The sequence below is a fragment of the Amphiprion ocellaris genome, chromosome 9 (genome assembly GCF_022539595.1).
Source record: "Amphiprion ocellaris isolate individual 3 ecotype Okinawa chromosome 9, ASM2253959v1, whole genome shotgun sequence".
Taxonomy (NCBI): domain Eukaryota; kingdom Metazoa; phylum Chordata; class Actinopteri; family Pomacentridae; genus Amphiprion; species Amphiprion ocellaris.
In genome coordinates this window covers 32216561-32238715 of record NC_072774.1, presented here as the reverse complement: position 1 = coordinate 32238715, position 22155 = coordinate 32216561, and the positions used below count along the sequence as shown (strand labels likewise).

The 22155-nt window shown below is 40.2% G+C and overlaps 1 protein-coding gene across 1 annotated transcript in view; it reads right to left on the bottom strand.

Moving 5' to 3' along the window:
• tgfbr2b (transforming growth factor beta receptor 2b) overlaps positions 1–22155 on the bottom strand; it is a 39911-nt gene that overhangs the window by 4539 nt on the left and 13217 nt on the right. The window contains exons 4-8 of the mRNA XM_023278051.3: positions 14370–14668; positions 14032–14280; positions 13814–13927; positions 12763–12900; positions 9030–9171 (exon numbers count right to left, since the gene is read on the bottom strand). Of these exons, the coding sequence (XP_023133819.2) occupies positions 9030–9171; positions 12763–12900; positions 13814–13927; positions 14032–14280; positions 14370–14668 (942 nt within the window). The remainder of the gene's footprint in view (positions 1–9029; positions 9172–12762; positions 12901–13813; positions 13928–14031; positions 14281–14369; positions 14669–22155) is intronic.

Below are 22155 nucleotides of genomic sequence, written 5' to 3'. Positions count from 1 at the left end.
CATGTATTTGATACACATGGATGAAAATGTTCAGGTTAAACAGTGGAAGACAAAGCTGGCGTGTAACAGGTGGTCTGTTGAGTTAGTGTGATTAGAAAGTGTAAAACCATTCTGAAGTCATCCAACCTCAAAACCACTGAGCTGCTATTTCCACCCAAGCTGTCAGCTTTGCACACTGGCACCAATAATGCTGACAGTAGGAAATAAAATGTCTTTTATGATGCCTTCATTGGAGGGAAAATGCCTGTCTGGCACTTGAACGATGATTGCTTCTAAAACAACAAATCAGCTTCCGCTACCGAGCAATTAAGTCTCAACCTCAGACCAGAGAACACCAAAAACACAATCTGTTATTTTTTTTCAGTTTCATGTTGAAAAACTAGCCGAAGGGGAAGAAAGCATCACGTTGAAACCATGAAAAATGAAAAACAAAGTTCCGGGATTGGGTCCAAACCTCATGAAACCGAACTCACAACAGCTGCAGTCTGTCTCCAGTCCCGAAGAGAAGGCTTGAGGATCTCACAGTTGCTGTGAAATGAGACACTAGTCCCTGCAAAGTCATCTTTGTTTAGCCCTCTGAGCCAGAGAATGACGTACAGATATCATAAGCACAAGTTCCATTAGTCTTCTCTTGTTCTTACATTTAACAACTTTTACAAAATTTTATTTACTCATGTACTTTTTTTAGGTGTGTTGCTGTTATTTGGCAGCAGCTTCTCTCAGTGTGTGTTCGCTGATATGAAACTTTTACAGGACATCACAAGTGTCACGATCCTTCACAAGGTGTGTTTCAGAATTGAGGCTCAAAGTAGAAGTCTTCATGGGTCCATCTGGTCCTAAGAAATTAGGAAATGACCCAATGATGAGTAAGACTGATCCCTGATTCTACTTAGTGCAGGTCAGGTAGAACCATCTTATCTTTTTTTTATTGATAGTACATCTTCCTGCTGTCAGTGTTTGGGTTTTCACTCTCTGTCAGTGATGATGGCTGTATCAGTCTAATTATGCTTAGGTTAAGTTTTGCTATGTTCTCATCAGGTTTGGTTATAATGCGAATCCCTTGGGTTTGTTTCAGAACATGTCCAAAATTTTGGACTGTGGAAAGAAAAACACCAGGACCAGCAGGAACAGGAGTTCTACTTCAGTTTCTTTATTTCCATGGCTTAAATGGTGATGCTGACTATTTACTAAATCTATTACCGTACCTCTTTCACAAGATCGTTCTTTCAAAATAAAGCAGCTGTAAATGCTACAATATCAGCTGGACACATCTTTTTCCAACCAATTAATGGGGATAAAGTTAACTTAATTAGCTAACTAGCTATAGCTGACAAATCCTGCCAACAACAGACATCAGCTCAGTTCACTAGCTAGATCTGAGAAGCTGTTTTTGTCTACCTTTGTCTGAAATCATGAAACTACCAAGTTGCAAGGATTAATACTGCCGTAACTGCAAACTACATATGTATGCAGTGAGAAAATCTAAAGCTTAAACAGTGGTTATGGAGGCCAGGAGTGAGTGAAAAGACCGCTGTAGATGTTCAAATTCCATTTATTTTCTCAGTATTATATTTCTGTATAGTACCACACTAGCTAGAGCTGCTGCTAAGGATGTGATATGGTCAAAAAACACCAAAGTATCTGCTAAACTATCTTCTCGAAGTGACTGTAATCTGCTCCTTCTCTGCCTTCACATAATGTTATGATGAAATCTAGGAAAAGGTGAGTAGATTCAAGTCTGGCTCCCTGTGTGTCTGCTGCTGAATCCAAAAATAGAGGAAGTGGGAAGGTTGGAGCAGAACCCCCAGACGGGAAGTTGAAGGCCTGGGATTGGGACTGAGCACAGAAAAGCTGACTCTACAGGCCTACACTTCCTGTTTTGACATGTGGAACTTCCCCCATTTTTATTTTTTTAAAACAGGACCCGGCCTGGCCCAACCTATTCCCCTGGAGGTTATTTATGCCAGAGCTGGCATTGTCCTCAGATCTCTGCTGTTTAGATCTCCTGCTGTGGAGCTGGTATAAATACCCCACATTTTCCTGGACTGCATACAGCTGAAACTCAGAACAGCAGAGAGGGAGATGCCCGAAAATGAGAAAGTTGAAAACAGAAATAAAAAGAGGTGGAGTGCTTGTTAAACATCAGGTCTCCAGAAAAGGTCTTATTTCATGCTCCATTACTGATTTGGCTCCTATATACTTGTCCTCATGGCTTTCTGTGTGAGACATAAAGACTCAGTACATTCTATACAAGGTGTGGCCTGCTTTTCTTCTCTGGACATTTGAAAGCTATGAGAAGAATTTCATTGGTGGTTTGAGAACAGATTTCACAAGAGACTGCATGCAACCAGAGCCTCAGTCTCACTTTTCCCTCGCTGTCTGGGGCCCGCAGTTTAAACCCTGGTATATTCAATCTAAGGGGCGGAAAGCGGTTTACGACAGTTTCCTTTTCAGATTATCTGTCTGAAACCTTTGTGGCCTGGAGGTTAGCAGAAACCCCTGTGGCTGACTACACTGTCTGGGATCTGCTATCTTCAGACATACAAGGCTCCATGTTTGGCGTTCAAAAGACCCAAGACTCTCAAGAGGGATATAACATGGACCTGATCCCACACTGACGCAAAACAAACTACATCACAAGAAGTGAACCTGCACAAACTGTAATGAACCTCTCTGTCATCAAAACAAAACCTTCCCTCCATCTAAACAATTAATCCGCCCATTTCTGGAGAAAGTTGTGGGCTGAATTCCTGTGGCAGGTTTGTGGCTGCCGCATTAGAGCGCTGTGAAAGTTAAATGTCACTGCTGCAAATTATGTTTTGACTGGGGCTTTAGAAAGCTGAATTCAAGAAAGGAGGTGGATGCTTTGCTGCAAGCAGGTGAATTTAGTTACGTTCATAAGCAGGCATGTAAAATGCAAAATATAACAAATTTAAAAAATGGCCATTGCAAGTTCATTGTTGCTTCTGCACACAAACTTTAAACTTGGATGATAAGCAGTCAGTTATATCTGCATGTTTGCATGTCTGTTCTCATTTGCTTGGCTTCCCATGATGCATAGTGTTTGGATTTACTGTGTTTTTTTTTTTTTTAGTTCTGTCTGTTTAGACTCACTACTCCTGTCTTGTACTGATCTTGCATGTAGGCTTCCTCGTTGTTATTTTAATGTCTTATGTAACATCTGACTAAAATATGACATGCTATCCACTTAGATAGCTTTGGCACCATCATACTCAGTTACCAACTTATGAGACAGGCTTTGCTATAAATAGCTGTTTTTATACAAGTGTAGCACACGTTTTAACTGCATTTACAGAAAATCAGATAAACATTCCAAAAGGTTATGAGATGATAAAAATGGAATGACACTTAGTACATCGTGTTAATATACCTCTTAGTACAATTCAACATCACCACAAGTGTCTTCATGCAAACTGACCATACAGTCACATTAGCACCTTTCTAAAACAGTTTCAACCTACTCAGAACATTATAACCTCAGTGAAAGCTGAATTAATTGCAGGACTAGTGTGTTAATCTGCGTTAGTTTTAGGCTGGGTGGTTCTGTTAAACAGGCAACCAAGTCTTTTGTGATGCTGATTGCTGGGTATTGTCCTTGTAAAAATAATAATAATAAAAACAAATCAGTGTGTATTATAGCATTATTGGGAAAAAAGATCGAGATACTTCTCTGATGTTGGTAGTACAGAGTTAGTTTAGCCTAGTTTAGCATTGAGACCAGAAGCAGGAGGAATAAAGGCCCCCTGATAAAGTTAAAAGTAACTCCATGAACATGTCCAAAGTTCACTGGTTAACATGTTGGATGTAATTTGTGTTCAGTAGCGAGTTTGTGGTTTTAGGAGGGGTTACTTGCTGCATTTCAGCATTATCCAGGAAGACGAAGTATGGCAGTGAACTGTCCTGCATCCTCTATCTGTGCAGGGATTAACAAAACAATGCAGCATCTTCATTTAGAAGCAACAGACCGACAGGTTGCTGTGGTTTTAAAGTACTGATGGAGCCCAGCTCTCTCTGGGCCATGCGTCCAGCTTTAATACTAAGTGCAGTTATGTTTGGCTTTCAGGCCCACTTTTAATGCCAACATGAGGGTGGTTTCAGTCTTTTCTCAACAAAAAAGTGAAAAAGTGTACTTCGCAAAATGTTGAACTATTGTTTTGAGCCTCTCTGTCCTTCAACCTTCACCCCAGCAGGGTAGAACCATCAGCTCCTCACCAGCTGTTGCCACTGGCCATCTTCCTTCGTGGACCACAAGGCTTTTGCTTGGCACAGCACAAAGTTTTCGCCCCGCTCCATTTACCCTGCATAACCCTCAGCTCAGACAGAACATGCAGGCCTCGCCGCACCCTGCATGCTAATTCAGGATATGTAAATAAAATGCTCAGAGACACACAGAGAATGTACTATAACTGACCACAACAACAATGCCAGCGCAGGGTAGTATTTCAACCCACCATTCTGTCTCCTGTTGTTGCGGTGGAGACAGAGGAAAAACACACACACATACACACCGACTGACAGAAATAGGTCTAAATGAGGGAGTCTGTCTACTATCTCCATCCCTGTCCCTTTGGCTCAAGGTACCTCTCTGAAATAAAGGCACACACACACACACACACACACACACACACCAATGCATTCATGTTGGAATGTGACTGTCTCATTCTAAATGTCTCAGACTGTCTAGAAAGGCCCACTAGGCAGAAGGACGAGGACCGCAGAGACTCCCTCTGTACTCTCAGGAGAGTAAGTTGGAAAAAAATGTCTTCATGAGGTCCAGTTTGAAATTTAAACCCCAAGACAGAGTATATGTTTAGAAAGTACCAGAGACTTTGATTTAGAGTAGAAAGCTTTAAATTGCATACAATCTTTATACAATTTCGTACAGGGCTCCTACATCCTCATGTCCATGTTAACTGTATTGCAGCACAATTACATGAAAAAGTCCACAGCTATTTTTTTGTGCAGAAAATATTAACTTTAACCAAAGCTAGTATGACGACAATATGTTTCAATTTCATGTCAGACTTTTTCACTGTCATTTAGTTCAGTTTGCCATTTCCATGGACAGCTTCTCAAACTGTAGTTGTGTAAAGGAGAGTATCTACGGTACTTCCAAACTGTGAACTATTCACCGTATCACAACCTTCATCATACACTTAGGCAGTGAGGAGTGAGAAAGGCAGGTTGAGAGTCAGCACCTCAAAGTCTCCAAGAGGTCTTTGGCAGTGGGTTGCTGTCCCAGCTGAAGATGTTTAAGTATCTTGAGGGTCTTTATCATGCTTAGAAATTGAGTAAAGAGGTCAGACATCTCCTCCAAGCTGCTCCTCCTTATTAACAAAATTAGCCAGTTCAGGGGGAATTGGCATCTTACGAGGAAGCGACACGGGTGACCTCCATTGGAAGTTTTCCAGGGTAGACCCAAAACATGCTGGAAAAATTCGATATCTCATCTGGCCTGGCAATGCCTCAAGATCTCCAAGGAGGAGCTCGAAACAACCATGATAAGTCACAGAAATGGAGGAAGGGTCTCTGTCTTGGCAGTCACATTAGTTGCCAGCTTTTGTGCCAACTAGGAAATTATATGGAACTATGAAAATAGGTTCCTCTGCTGAAGCACAGCAAAGACACTCTTGTTAATTTGCAATCTTATCAGCACATCCCTTAAATGAGTTAGCAAAGAATGTGTGAATGAATAACTGGATAAATATGGTCAGATTGGATTTTATCAGGTGGAATCTACTTATTTGCAAAGCCTTCAAAAGCTAAAGGGACAGGAGAAAAGTATTGTTGTTCACATGCAAGTCCAGACGGGGGCATGCTAACAAGTGTTCCAGCATTCATTTTACAGCATTACGTTGTGTAAGGCAGTGGTTCCCAACCTGTTTGGCTTGGAGCTCCCCCCCCATAAGCTGCAACCCCCCCAAACCACCCCATAAGTACACTACAAAACATAAGAGGGAAGTTTGTATCACTAATAGAAAATTCCCTAATATTCTGGAAAAAAAAAAGTTTTATATCAAATCAAGAGTTGTACTGACGAGGAGGAGAGAGTTTATGGCTGCAGTAAATCTGGTGACACTACAATGCATAAGAGTGAAGTTACTGATTTTTTTACTATAAAAATTCCTTAAAATTATGAAAAAAATATTTAATATCAAACCAAGAGTTGTAGTATGACCAGCAGGAGTCAGTTGCTGGCTGCAGTGAATTTGTTGAATATTTGTGTGTCTTCGCTGTTTGCAGCGGTTTTGCATTTTGCAGACGGTCCCTGTTCACTCGTTGCACAGCCAGCTGCTCATAGACACCAATGTTATTTCTGCAGCTTGAAAGACAGCGACTTTTGATAAAACTGGCCTTGTAGCACATTGTCTAGCTTACAACGATGGGAAAGAGGCATCGTTTATGTTTAGACAACGTATATTTAATGAGTTATTGATGCCGGAAGTCCGAATTTGTGAATATCTTTCCGACTTTGCTGAACTGTGTTTTATTTCCTGATGTCGCCGTAATTCGCTGGTTTCATGCTGTCATTTGCGAGGATTTCACCACAAATAACATAATTCTGTCTTGTCCTTTAATGAAACCAAATTTAAGGTAACTCTGGAGGTATAGCCGGAGTTTTTAGGTACTGATGAATCTTCACCCGTTTTGCGTTTTTCAGACACCGTTTCCATCAGTAATTTTCTAACTGCACACAAACTAATGAATCTGGATGAACTAGAAGCCAACCTGAAGAAAGCGTGGAGAGAAGTTGAAAGGTCAAGGAGGTGTGGCCATCGAAGCAGCAAAGGATTTTGAAGAAAGACCAAATAAATGTGTTTTTAAAATGTTTCATAGGTACTTATGATGACACAGTGAGTCTCTTACTCTGATTTTATCCAGAATGTAAAAATCCATTTTTTATAACATCACAGCCTCAGAGCAGACAAAGCTTCGAGACTCCTCAGATCTCTGGTGCCCCCCCTGGGGGGGCGCGGACCCCAGGTTGGGAACCACTGATGTTAGGTACCAATGAGACAATGAAATGCAATCAAAGCAGTTGGTTAACAGATTAATGCATTTAAAAGCTTATCAGATACTAAAACACACAATGGCTTGCAGCTCTACAATGCCAGGATTTATTTCCTGTTTTGTCAAGGCAGTCGTGAGGTAAACAGTAGAAATACAATGTTAATGTGTAAAGCATTCCACCAAGAATTTGACCTTATATATGTGATTAGGTAGCAGTACATGTGTTTAAGTATGTAGAACCCAGACAGACAGTGGCGTGTGAGTAAGACAACACACTTCAATCTGAAGGAGAAATCTCCTTTTCCAGTTCATACGCACCAACACACAGCCAGCTGAAACAGGTACAGTATCTACTCTAGCTCTCTCTCCCTGATTTCCTGCCCAAAGAAGGGCAAAGGCAGAGTTCAGATTGTCTCCCTCACACATCAGACATTCCTCAGATTCCTGCCGCAGACCTGGAGCTGAGGTCGAGGTGCAGTCCGACAGACAAGACCGTCAGCCTCCCTGCTGACACACAAACCCTCACTCACTGCATAACAGGAGCCAGTGGACCTGAACCTACTGTCTGCACTATTTAGGTCAGACACACACAGATGTACGGTCGCTACGTGCTCCACATAGACGCAGACAACAAATATATACAAACTTTCAGGTGCTAAGAGTCCAAGAATTTGGATCCAAGTCTGTGTTGTGACCTGTGATAAATATTGTGAGTGTTTATCTTGTACAGAGCCGTCTGTAGTTCTGTCTAGAACTGAGCGAATGCTTATACTTACTTGTGTGTAGTATTTGTTATAAACAGTTTATTTCAGTGCATCCTTTTTGTCAAACAGATTCTGAAGGTAACGTAAAACACAGGCTGATTTAGGTTCATCACATCTTTGCAATCCAAACTGTTATTATTGCTGGTCGTAACGTCTTATGAAATGTAAATTTATCTGAATCCATGGGACAGGCTGAGGCTAGCTGCTTAGTCACCACAGAACTTTCAAAATAAAATATTTGTATATAACATTTTAAAAATAACAAAATACCAGTACTGTTCAAACTTCTCTAGTGAATAACTAAACAAAAGCAGGTTTAGTTGTGTAGTTGTGATACACTGCTCTTTGGGTGCATTGGGAGGAGGAGAGGAGGACATGCACTGTCAGACTAAAGAGAACAAAAACAGGACGCAGAGATTTGTGAGATGACACTTCATCTTCAGTTAAAGCGACAGGATTTAAATCCAGGCAAACATAATCACACTAATCATGTCACCACAAGATCAATTCAATCTGTAGGGAGCATTGTGATTCAGACCGTAGATTGGGTTTCCACCCCAAATGACTGTCATATGATCTTTAATAATCAAATTGAACTAATTCTTGACTTTGTGAATCAAAATATAATCGTTAGATCAGTGCCAGCATCCAACCCTTCCTGAAATACTTTTCTGACATCCGATTTATGGGATGCGCAACATTCTGAACTCAGCAGTCCAACAAGTGTTCCCAGTGTGTACAGTAATTGTTCAGGTGTACAGGTGACAAAGTGATAAAGTTCTTCACACCACAGCTTAAGTTCACCTTCAGAATGATCTGCAACATTAAAAAATATGTATGATCTTTGGAGACTTCGGTAAAAAAAGAATTCTACCTTTATCTAAAGGTAGAATTCTTTTTTTTGGACGTTTCTTGCAGCTGGACACAGGCTACACTACCTTACAGATGTCACAAGCTGCATGTGAGAACACGTGAGACATTATGGGACAAAAACATCCACTGTACACGATGACATCATTGCCGGTCTTTTGGCTCTCCTGCTGAACTTGTTATGATAATCCCAAACTCATGACATGTGTTGTCACTGTAGAGTCATCTCAGTGGTTGACACTTCACCTCAGTAGGTTTGTTTTGTTCAGAGTGAGAGGGTGTGCTCATGTGTGACATGACATCATACATCCTGCAGCTTGAAACAGGCAACTGATGAATATGTGTGTGTTTGTGTGCACTGACCTCCAATGGCTTCACATCTCGACGTCATCTCCCACAGCACCAGGGCCATGGAGTAAATGTCAGTCTGTTTAAAGGACTCGATGTTCTCCAGATTCAGTCGGGCCTCCAGCACCTCTGGGGCCATGTAACGTGCAGTACCCACCTGCAGAGGAGAGGCAGCACAAAGAGTGAACGCAAGAACACAGGAGAACACACACACACACACACACACACACACCTTTTAAATCTGGTAGCGAAAAAATAATTTCACTATCACTCTGTCACACCCACACAATAAAAACCAGATCACTATCTCACTAAACTTGCTTCTATTGTAATTTATGAAGTTGTTGCAACAACCAACCACTGGGCTCACTGACAACAGACCTGACTCACTTCCTGGCTTCATTTAAAAGTGGAGGATACCCGGCAAAGACACAAGACGAAGATACAATAAGGCTCTGGTGACATGTTTCCTTTTCTACTTATTCAACCCTTAGACTTATGTAATCATATTACACAAATCAGCAATTGCACTGTTTATACTATACAAAGTCCATGTTGTTGCTGTTTAGCAGTGTGTGTGTGGACTGCAGCGATCTGCACAACCAGAGTTGAGAAAAAGTATTTTGCAAGACCTACATCAAGATCAGCTACTACTAAGTAGCAAGTCTTGGCAAACCCAGCAGGTTCAGTCCCAACTAAAGACCATTATGTTCAAGGCAAGTCCCAAATTAAGATCAGTAGGTTCTAAGTCTTGTCCCAAGTAAAGACCAGATAGTCCAAAGTTAAGTTTTAACTTGAGACCAATAAGTTCCAAGTGAAGTTCCCACTCAAGTCCAACAAGTTTTAGGTCACGTGTTATATCAACATCAGAAACTCCTAACGGAAGTCCTAAATCAAAGCCAGAAGTTTCAACAATCAACTCATCGTAATTCAAGGAAAGCTGTTCAGAAGTTCTAAATTTCAAGTTCAAAGTCAAGACAGCATTTTTCCAGTCTTCCATTGTTCCAACTATATCCTTGGTCTCCTGTTCTAGCTGACAGAACTGGCACCCATGTGAGGAGATGGCCATTCTTGTCAGACTGCTGCCATCAACGAGGCATTTTTATCCAGAGAACTAGATATTTTTTCTTTTCCAGACTATCCTTGGTAAACCTTAGAGATGGTTAGGCAGGAAAACTCCTGAATGGCAGTTTCTGAAATACTCAAACCAGTCTATCTGACCCCATCTGATGCATGGTTTAAACTTCGACAGAGCCTCATGGCCATGTCTACGTGAGGTTCTGAGATGTGACTGGCCGGTTTGATATTTACTTTATCAGGCAGCTGAATAGGTGTACCTGTTAAAACACTCAGTGAGTGTACATTTATGTGTTGGTCACCAAAGAAAATAGACCCTGGTTTGTAATGTGTTGATCAGCATTCTGTTTTCTTATGTCTCTTCCTAAAGTATCTGCAGAGCTTCAAACATAAATAAACAGTTATATGGATTTAATTGACATTGTTATTACTTATTACACACACAGATTTTTAGCGTGGATCTACTGTGAACTCTGCTATTTTGCTCTCTGTAATTTATCTAATGTATCTACCTCACTGACATATTGCTCCTGTGGACATTGTTCATCCATATTTGCATTAGTATGTCACTAAGTTGTGTTTTTTCTTTTCTTTTCATTCTGTTTTTATTCTTATTATATTACTTGTTCTACATTTGTATGTATTTATCCCTGTTTGTCTTATTTATGTTAGTTATTTTTAATTTGTTTTCAACTCAATTTCTTACTTTATTGTTGCCTGCTCTATGTGCCCTTTTAATTGCCCCCCTGGGGACAAGTAAAGTATTAACCTTACTTTATAAATTATTAAATGAATGTGGGCTTGAAGAAGATCTCAAACACTTCAAAGTAAATATCCTGAAGTCCAAGTGAAATCATGAGTCACTGTTGTCAGACTAATACTGTTTGATTTTGTTGAGTCAAGTTTGAAGTCATCAGATTCTTCTTTCTCTGCTGCTAAATCACACCTGGTAGCAGGTGATGATGTATGTGGAGCAGTTTTGTACATTTGCATAATTTTGCCTTGCGCTGCATTCAATCAGCAGCTTCCCACCCACAAAACTGTGACTGAATGATCTCTTATGTCAGAAATAAACAATGTGAGTGTTGCACATGATTACTTCACCCATACTTGTAACACTGCAAAATTTTAAATTGATCTAAATGCCTTTGTGGCCTTGTGGTCACACACATAAAGTCAAACAAATAAAGTGGCTTTGTGTGCTATCTTGTTCACATAATCTCCTGTTGCTGTATAAAATGAAGGGACTTCCGCCTTTTGCACCTGTACATTTCAGCATTTTTAAGCATGAATCAGTATAATTATAATAACTGTACATGTCGCCTTTTATCAGCACTTTTCAAGCAGTGAAACTGCAGCAAAATCACCCTTCGTATTAGAATTAGAAAGTAGACAGAAAAATGAAACAATGTCAAATCTACACAGCTTCATTCATCACTGTTTTAAAATCTCTAATCAGAAATCTGTTTCTTTTTTTAGCATTGCATAACTCAGTCAGTTAAAATTCCTTTGTGATTTAACACACAAAGTCAAACAAGCTTGCTGATAATGCAAAATTATTGCTGACAGAACATCTGCTGTTACACATGGAACACTTTTTATGCAAAGCAGAGAAATGCTGGACCGCATGACCACACATTCATACACACACAGGTTATAATTACAGTGTACCAGCTGGGAATTTCCAGCTTCCAATTGTGAACGGAACACATAGTGACGGCCAAGTCTCACAGTTTGGACACGTGAATGGATACAATGACGACACATACTGCACAGGAGCAAAAGCATCTTATTCTGAAGGGAAGGATTTAACAGCAGCAGGTGAACACTTGCAGAAGGATGTGTGTATTTCTGAATCAGCCTGGATTTTGTGTTTGCATAAGAGTAGGCAGAGAGGGTTACAAGTTGACAAGTTAGTCCACACCCTCCCAACTGTCACTGCAAAATTTTCTGGCAATGAATCATAAATCCTTCTGTAAACAAGGACACTGGCCTGCTGACAGACTAGAAAAGCAACCAGGAGTCAGTTGAGATGCCTTGACGAGGCTGCATGTCACAACAAAGTCTTTCCCTCTCCTTTTATCTCCTGATTGCCTGTCTGTCTCTGTCAGATGTCTTCTGTCAGCAAACAAAGGCGTATCCTATCAAAACACGCTCTCAAGAGAAGGACTTGGACAGAGGGAAGTAAAACAAACACAGCCAGCTAATACCTCAACGAAAACCAAACCAAAACTGCTGTTACACAGAGCTCTGATAGCAGAGAGAGTTACCATAACAGCAGATAATAAGCTTCCCCTTCAAAACCTACAGCTTGTAACAACGTATTTAACAACTACAACAGGAAACTACGGTTAGCCAGGACTGCAGAGCAACTCAACTGTTGGCGTCATATTCAGCAGTGGAAAGTAACCAAGTACATTTTAACAAATACTGTACTTGAGGTTTATTTTTAAGCTTTCAGATTAAGATTTTTTAAAACACACACAACAAACCATAGAATAAACTTCTAAAATGTCCCATTTGTCTGCAGATTGAATACTTTCACTGTTGACACTTGGATGTCATTGTTGCTGATATGACTTCTACTTTTACTTAAGCAGAATATGTATTGTATTTTTGCACTACATCACTATATAAAACAATGGATTCTGACAACATAAGGCCATCTTACCTGTCCACTGTTGGCCAGATCGTCCACTGACAGGCTGCTGTCCAGACACAGTCCGAGGCCGAAGTCACACACGCAGCAGGTCAGGTCGTTCTTCACCAGAATGTTGGAGCTCTTCAGGTCGCGGTGGACTATGGGCACCTTTAGGGACAACAAAAGTGACAAAATGAAAAATCTGGTGTTTAAAAACCTCCATCAAAGCAAGCATTATAATGGTAGATGGCGAAAAGTATATATAAATTATATATAGACCTCTGATCAGAGTGGTCAGTCACATTATAAGAAGTAAACATAGGTCTGATATTCAATTTTTAAATTTTCTTAACTGTAACATGTTAGTGAGCCCACTCATATCTGAGGCTGAATTTCAGAACTCATAAAGAGCCTGTCTGCGAATATCTCTTCAGCTGTACAGTAAATGATTTTATACAACTGAATACTCTAGAATGAGCTGTTAGGGAATCCATTACAACTGAAACAGCTGCAAATTTTACTGATCTTTTAGGCAACAGTCCTGCAGAATCCCCCTGTGTTTTTATGGTAGATAATTCTAACCATAAACTAAGGTCAACTCTTGATACAATGGCGACACTAAAACGGAAAAGATTACTGTTAATCCAACACCTCCAGATTTAAACAATTAAAACAAAACTGTCAGAAAGCAGAAAGAAAATGGAGAAAACAACATAAACATTCAATTACCACATTTCACATCAACAGCGGACTATTTACAATCAGGCAATTTTTGGTCACTAATTATGTTTTGTCATTAAATATTTCGGTATTTGTGCAAAAAGTGCTTTACAACTAAAGTCTGATCTTATGCCATATGACAGAACTTTTTTGAGGTTTTAAACATTTCCAAATCCTCAAACATTATTTTTAAATCTGGCATGACACTATGATGGACTTTTGATGTGGTTTCAGACTTTTGACCAGCACTCTATACTACACTGTTCCACTTCCTAGGACATGATTAGTACAGGTTGTGTAGGTTTTTAGATTTGATATATTGTTTGTCAATTGTCAGATGAACATCTTCATAAAGTGTCACCTTAGGGCGTCCACAGGGGAGGCGGTCACTGTGGAGGTGGGCGACACCTCGGGCCAGAGAGCTGCTCAACACGTGAAGCTCCTCCCAGCTGATCACATGACATGTCAGATACTCCTGGGGGTCAGAGAGACGGAGAGATTGGTAGCATACCAAGAGGTTTTTACTTGCTGCGGACTACAGCATCCTCATATTGGGCAGCCAGACACTAGTGGTCTAACCTGTAGGTTTCCTCTGGGGTGGAAAGCAGTGATGAGCCAGTACTGTTTCTCCACCTTCCTTTCCTCAGCTGTCAGGAATTGGAGAATGTTCTCATGACGGAGGTCCGTATTGGAGAAGATGTCTTTCTCGTTCTTCCAGGAAGCGTATTCCTCATAGGGAAAGATCTTCACCGCCACTGTTTCAAACTGATCTGAAGTGGTCTGCTTCAGTTTAGCCTTGTATACCTGAGCAAAGCGACCCTTTCCCACCTGGTACATTATCAAAAATGAAAGATTTCCGTTAGCAATGCAATTATGAGCAGCACAACACGACTCTAAAAGGTTTAATTCATGCATACCAGCAGATCCAGCTCTATAGGCAGCGGCTCAGTGTTGTGGTTTAGGTTGTTGGCAACAGTCGAGCTGCTGTCTGACCTATCATCATCCATCATAATGGCACAGGCGTCGCTGCAGTCCAGCCCACCAGCTATTGGCTTGCGCTTCTTAATGCTACCCTCCCACTCTTGGTTGAGCTGGCGTTGTCGATAGGCTCGGTACCAGTAGAACATTCCTACAACCACGATCCCCATCACCAGCAGGGGAAGCAGGCTCACCAGAATTACAGGTATCAAAGGATCATCCTGAGATGGATCCATAACTAGGAAAAAGACAGGAGGAAAACATGTAACAAGAAGTTACAAAGTATGAGGGATGCTGAGGACCAAGAAGGCATACAATGACATAACAAGGTTTAGAATAAAGTGGATCAGCACAAAGTGTGATGCAGTGAGGGATAAACTCAGCATGATTTTCTGGCACGCCAGTATTGTATTTAGCTACTAACAGGATATGAAAATTTCCTCATCCAAGAGCTAAACTGCTTGTGGGTTGTTGGTGACATTAAGACTGACTTTGGTCTGAATCATAAAAGTAAATTACGAAGCAGTTCATAATGTAGGTTGTGCTCATTGTGGTGAAGGCTACTAAAAATGAGCCACAATTGTTAACTGTCATGCCATTTTTTGCTAAATGCCTACAGATCTGTGCATTTTTCCTCTATCTATATGAAGCTAAGGTGGGCACCGCTAGGTGTTTTTCTGACCACAAAGCTCTGTCGAAGAACGGGTGTAGCAGTCACATTAGTAGAGATTCATCTCTCTGCAGAAAAAAAGCAAAAGCCCACCATTTCAGAAGAGTAACTAAAAATGAACTAAAATTAGTGGTGAGGCAGGTCTTTGGAGGACACACAGCCTAATTTGTGTGTTTTGGGAGCAGCATCCAGCAGCAGTACACTGCAGTTTCCTCCCACTGCTCATACAGTAAGAGTCCAAAACAAGCGCAACCACCACAGGGAAGTCATTCTTTAAGTGTGTGCTATGAAAACACCATGCTGTTCCTCACTCCACAGAGTGCTATAACTTTCCATTGTAACAATGAGCATAAACTACATTGGGCTCTGTATCATTAGGTCTGTGATCTCAGTAGGGAACTGACTCTATGCTCAGTCAGTAGGTCTGCACTGGACACGAAATGAGCAGCCTTCACAGCTTGGTGAACTACAGCATTAACTCCATCCTGACTGTGACTGCCAGACTGGGCAGAACGGCTGCAGCAGCGGGAAGAGAACAGTCGAGGCCCTGTCTGCTTCGGCTTGGTCTGGTCTGCTCTGGTTGGAAACCTTCTCAAAGAGTGTCTCACTCAGTGTCTCAGGGGAACATTAACGTCCTGAGCGGAGCTGCCACATCGGCAGGCTAGAAGTGCTCAGGCCAAGGACTAACCACTGAATATGGTGCACCATCCTGCATCTATTTCATAGCAGGATTTTGTGCTTGCATGTACACTGATCAGCCACAACATTATGACCACTGACAGGTGAAATGAATAACATTGATCGTATTGGTACTATGAGGTGTTCTACTGGAAAAACTTGGATTTTGGTGTCCATGTTGATGAGACTTAGACACCCAAATAAATGTTGTCCCAGAACAGGCATACTCCTTCATGCTAATGACAATTCTGAATGTCACTGGCCTCCCCCTGCAGGAAAATACATCCCACCACATCACAAAAACATCAATCAGGAACATCTTGAGGAACATGACAATCGCCCAAGATGTTGATTTGACCTCCAAACTTCCTAGACCCCATTCTGATCAAGCAGGATGCAGAATAACAAGTTTGATTTCCAGAGACCCAATGCCCAAAGATCCTCTGCCAACGTCCTGGTCCAGACCCCATAGGACACCCTGAGAGGTCCTCTGGTCCAGGTCTAATGGTTCAGAACATTTTTGGCCTTGTTTTAAGGAGGACCAACACAATATTAGGCAGGTGGTCATAACGTTACGCCTGCTCAGTGTATTACTGAGCACTATAGGGGCCCAAAGTCAGATAAAATAAAAAATGTACCTGAATAGATCAATACATAGTAAAGTTGTTGCAATGTAAAAATAAATGGAAACCTGTTCTCAGATGGAAAAAAGTGAAAGGCTTTTGTATTCAACACAGATCTGCTTTATTTAGGTTTGCACTAATGATGTAAACAACACTAGAAGCTACACACTCCCCTTTTTAGCATGCCAACTAGCTCTAACCATCGCTCAGTATAAAAGTACATCAGTGTTAAAAGACCTGTAAAGTCATGTTAGCAAAAACATTTTAGCATCCAAGCTAATGCTAATACAGGCTAATTAATGGTACTCAGAAGTCTTAAGTATATATATATATATATATATATATATATATATATATATATATATATATATATATATATATATGTATATAAAAGTTGTCTACTCAGTGTGTTAAAATTCTAGTGTTTTCATTTTATCTAGCTTGAGTGCAGCCAGTTTAAATTGTCTGATATGCCTTTACTGCGTCTTTAGGCAGCAAAGTTTGAAATACTACATAAAATAAACTTTAAGAACTGTATTTGTCATGTCACTACATGCTCCTACCTTTGTTATAATGTTTCCAGTTGATGTGCCAAAATAACTGCAGTCTCATTAACTATCTGATTGACATCTCACTGTCTGATTCACACATTTCAAACTTTCTCTCGACACTATAGTGGATAAACAGTATCTTCATTTTGTGGTTATGTGGCAGCGTTTGTGTGTACGAGCACAAAACAGTAAATCTTTCTGAGGTTGCTTCGGGCAAAACCACAGACGCAATGAATCAAAAATACTGAACACCAACACACGCAGCCTTTTAAATTTGAAACAATTTCAAAAGTCCAGTAGTAAAGTACAGAATAAGACTGCCAGACAGTCAGACAGTTCTACTCAAATTCCATGTGTCTGTACATGTGTGTATGCTTTGAGGGTTTTAAGATTGCTTGGAGGTTTTGGGGGTTTTAAGTGTATTTCCTTGCTGTCTTGCTGCCATGATTAGAGAGTGTAAGTGTGTGTATTTGAGAGAGAAACGCAGCCAATCAGGTGGTGCCAAGACAAACTGGTAATAGGACTCATGTTGCCTTTTCCAATCAGGATGCCAGAGCGCTCTCATGCTTTGCTCAAAGAGGTTTTACACATCATTCAGACTAATGGAGGGATCCTTGCCTCCGGCCTGCGATTACTCACGTCGTCAGTGTGTGTGTGTGTGTCAGGATGTGGATTCAGGGACTTTAAAACGTGCCATCTCTGACTCACACTCTTAATGATCTAACTAGTTGTTAATTAATTGGATTCAACTCTTTGTGAAGTTACGAGTCTGACATTAAAAAAGGAACTATTTTCCTCGGAAAATGACAGAGTCAGACATGATTTCATTTTTGAAACAGGTGATGGGTGTGTAGATGGCAGCCATTAAAAACACAGAGGAGGTGTGTGTTGTGCCAGTTTGTCTGCTGCGCCAGCAAATAACACGCTGACGGCTTTATTCAATCTGACTGGATCAAATGTTTTCATTCAAAGCCAGAGGTTTTGGTAATTACTTGGTCACATCATGGAAAAATACAAGTTGGGCATTTATCAGAATAAAATTTGTGTGTTTTCTAATAGAAAAGGTAATTTATTCTTCTTACAACTTTCAAAACACAACTGACCACAGTTATACAGTAAAGTCTGTTGCATTATTGCTGCATTAACCTGCTATAACACTAATATGAGGACTACAAAAGCTAAGAGATGAGAGACGGTGAGACATTTAATGAGTCATGAGGTCATAAGTCAATGAGATATATGATGATGTCTAGAATAGCAGCTGATGTACTGATAAGGTGATGCTACAGTAGCTCCATGACTGATCTTGCAGTACTAATCTTGTAGCAGAGTTCCCATAAAGTCAATTATGAAATGCATGAAAACGAACAGCAAAAATAACTTTCACTTGTATTTACATTTCCCTATCAGGAGGGTGAATACTAGGGTCATATTAAGAAAATTTCAAATTAAAAATATTATAGTGCCTGTTGAGTACTGAGTCCTAAACATCTCATCTTACTAAAATATGTTGAAAAAAAAAATCTGCCAACACTGTGAGAAAGTTTTAACTGGTTTCGGATCAAATAAAAATGCTGTAAAGTCTGTCCTAAAAGTTGTTCATTATGATTATTATTATTATCAGTAATATTATCAATATTATCTAAGACAGTCTAAGTAATAAGGGAATTTTGGAGAAACTGAGAAAAAGTAGATTTTCAGGTTTGAAAAGTCAGATATGATGTTCAACAATTTACAGGACTTCTAGCTATGGCCGTCTTCTGAGTGTGTGACCATGTTAGTCATAGAAACCTGATAAAGTGATCATTTGTGTTCAGATCTTGTTTTGCTGCAAAATATAAATCAATCCAGCTTTAACATTACAGTCATATATTATGTTTGTGCAGCCATTTGTAGTTTTACTGCATATTCCTGTTAGAATGTTTGCATTATGGGTTCAATTCAATTTAATTCAATATTATTTATATAGTGTCAGTTACAATTCAGATTGTCTCAAGACGCTTTACAGAACCCATATGCCTGAACCCCCAAAGCTAGCCCGAAGGCAACAGTAGCAAGAAAAAACTCCCTTTTAACAGGAAGAAACCTTGAGCAGAACCTGACTCATATGGCGGGACCCATCTGCTGCTAAATAGATGAATTCTATTTGACTGCATGAACATCATGAAGAAAAGATTTCGGGTTGTTTACCATCTTTCCCAGCAGAGTCTGGACCCTCCTAAATGCATATAAATAACCTGTCTTTATCCAGGCTGGTATCATGTTATGGTGGAGCGTGGAGGAATCCAGCCACAGGGAGGCTGGTAACACTGACTAAAAGTGAATATCACGCTCACTATTTACTTGTTATGGTAACAGCACTGACTTTGCAACTCAGACTGCTTCATGGCTCATATCTGTGCAGCTCCACCTCCATCATCTCTCCATTGCTCTGCTTCTGTCTCTCCATCTTCAATGCTTCATCACCTCAGCGTTCTCTGTCCTGGTCTCCAGTCGGTCTTTGTTGCCTCATGCTGCCCTTCTCCTTTTCCTTCTTTCTATGCATCTGGAAGAGTTGGCCAGCTTGAGTCATTTCTCAATAAAGCAGTCTGCTGTGTGACTGAATGACTGATGTACTCACTGATGACAAGCCAAGATTCCACAGTTAAGGGGGAAATATAAAAATACGAATAAAAAAAGCACATCTTGGAAAATGCACAGAGCCAATTTTATATGTCTCCGTCTCCTCTTCCTCTCTGTAGACTGAATCAAGAACTTATTGAAATTATTTTTATTTTCCATTTCTTATTTTGATCTCTTGTTCTGCTTCATTATCAAAATAGAAATACCCCACAGGCATCAAAAATCCCTGCATTCATCAGGAACAACACCAAAATAACCAATGAAAGAAGAAGGCGGCATCCGTGTGAAATCACAGGCTGTATGAGCAGAGGAATCCATGTCAGAAATGAATTAGTTCTACCCTCATCTCATTCCTCACATAGCATGCATCCAAGCATATAAAACTGACCTTCACAAGAGCACAGCTGTAAATACAGCACTAAAACAAATACTGTGTTCCTGTGACATTCAGCATTCACTATCTGTGCCTTCCTTCCCACTGAAACCAGTTGACAAGCTCCAAAACACATGTGTAACTGATACCAACTAAAAGGGTGTTTGTCTGCAATGAATCATTTTTACAGGATCTTAATTAGGAACAACTGCTGTGTCTGAGAGGCCTGCGTTCCTCAGAGTGTATGGGATCATCTCTGACCAGATTTTATGCTATTGGCACAATGTCTAGAAGACTACAGGAAGTAAAAACACAAATCAAATGTCTGTGGTTAGAATTAAAGAAACATCATTTTGGTTTTGTCCAGAGTAATATTTGAAATGTCTGCAAAAAAAAAAAAAAAAAAACTCAAATAAACTGCAACACACTGCTAAGCCACACAATTTTATGAATGTTAAATTCATAAATCAAAATGCATACAATATTATCATTTTCACAAAGACAACAAGAAAAGCATTCAGAGAGCGCAGTACTCCTCCAAGGCTGCTCAGACGTATGATTTCAGACGGATAAGTTCTGAAAAGTCCGCGGCAGTGGACATGTAGTAAGATTGCAATCATGTGATCGTCAGCAGCCAGCTGATGTAGTGTTCACTTGTTACCATAGTTACAGTGACGTTGTCTTGCAAAAAATAAAGAAATCTGAAACAAATCCGTGGATCCAGACTAAAAGCCGCATCACTGCCAAAATCTAATCACTTGGTCCTTGTGTCATTTCTGACCTTCCCTGAAAATTTCATCTGAATCCATTTTTGAGTAATGTTGCGAACAGACAGACAAACAGACGGACAAATGTATGCCAATCGTCACATAACTCCACCATGCTCCTTGGCAGAGTAATAATGTAAAGGTTAGGTTATGTCAAGGGACCAATCATGGTTCCAAAAGAAAAGCTCGCAACAAGAAACAAATAGAGCTCATATATGTTCAAATCCACAGATTTGTTGACCCATCCATCCACCCTGTCTTCCTCCCTATACAGAGTTCACCTGTGTTCATATTCCTTTGCCTCTGTCATAATGATCAGTCATTTGATGCCAATTTTAGAAATATGTCACTTTGGGGCATTTTCTGAAGCAACTGATGCTATCTTCCATGGTCAGTAAAGATCACTAAAACAGCACAAACATGGTGCTGTTAACTATGAGAGGAAAATCTTCAAAATTGAATTCTAATAAAAAATTTTGAAATTTCCATCACTCAGAGATGTTGTGTCATCTAAATGTCTAGGCCACATATAGGTACATTTGAAATTGACCCAATTATGTGAGAAGTTTAAAGCATGTAGCACTAGAGTTAGAACATTTGCTCAAACTAGGAAGTAAAATTTGTAAGAGGGGTGTGGGGAAAAAATAAACATTGGTTTATATTTCAAGATATCCAAGAAAAACATATTAAAGAACTGTGTTGTTATTTATTAGGGGTGTTCAAAACTGGTGCCCAGTCACCACCGTGACTGACAGAAAAAACAGTTTGGTGTCAGGTTAAAGCAACATGCAACAAGCTGTAAACTCTACTTTGATATATTAGCCACTAGTTCACACATTAGAGCAGAAATGAACCAACATTAAGACTCGTGTTTCTGGCCACTCGACTTACACCTGTGTATATCTAATAATCACTGCGTTTATAGCTCTGTTTTGGCCACCAGCTGCTCTACATGGAGAAATATTTGGCTCTATAGCTGCTAAATTCTCCACTATGTTCACCAGGTACTTGCTAACTTTGTGTGTTAGTTGAGACAAAGTTTTCAAGTGTGAATGAGTTCAGTAAAGCTTTTTACTGGCTGTTCAGTGTTTCATCTGGAAACAAGCTATTGAGAGCAAACAGTGAGCAAAATCAGTAAACTTGTTGGCCATAAAGCCAAAGAGGGGAACGGCAAGGTTGAAGGATAATTTTAATGACTACAAGCAATGCCTGTCACTGTATGAATGGTTATTTGATCCATTATCATGATAAAAATAATGAGCTTTAAAGCTTTACTTTGTCACAGGTATGTGGCCTTAGCCATGCATGGCGGATGATTAGCAGGATGAATCCCTCCACATCTCCAAGTGGGACACAGCTGTGCATCCTGCTTTGAGTAGCTTTGATCAACAGCAACTCTCATCTGTTTTGTCATCCAACCACGCTGAGTTAGTGACAACAA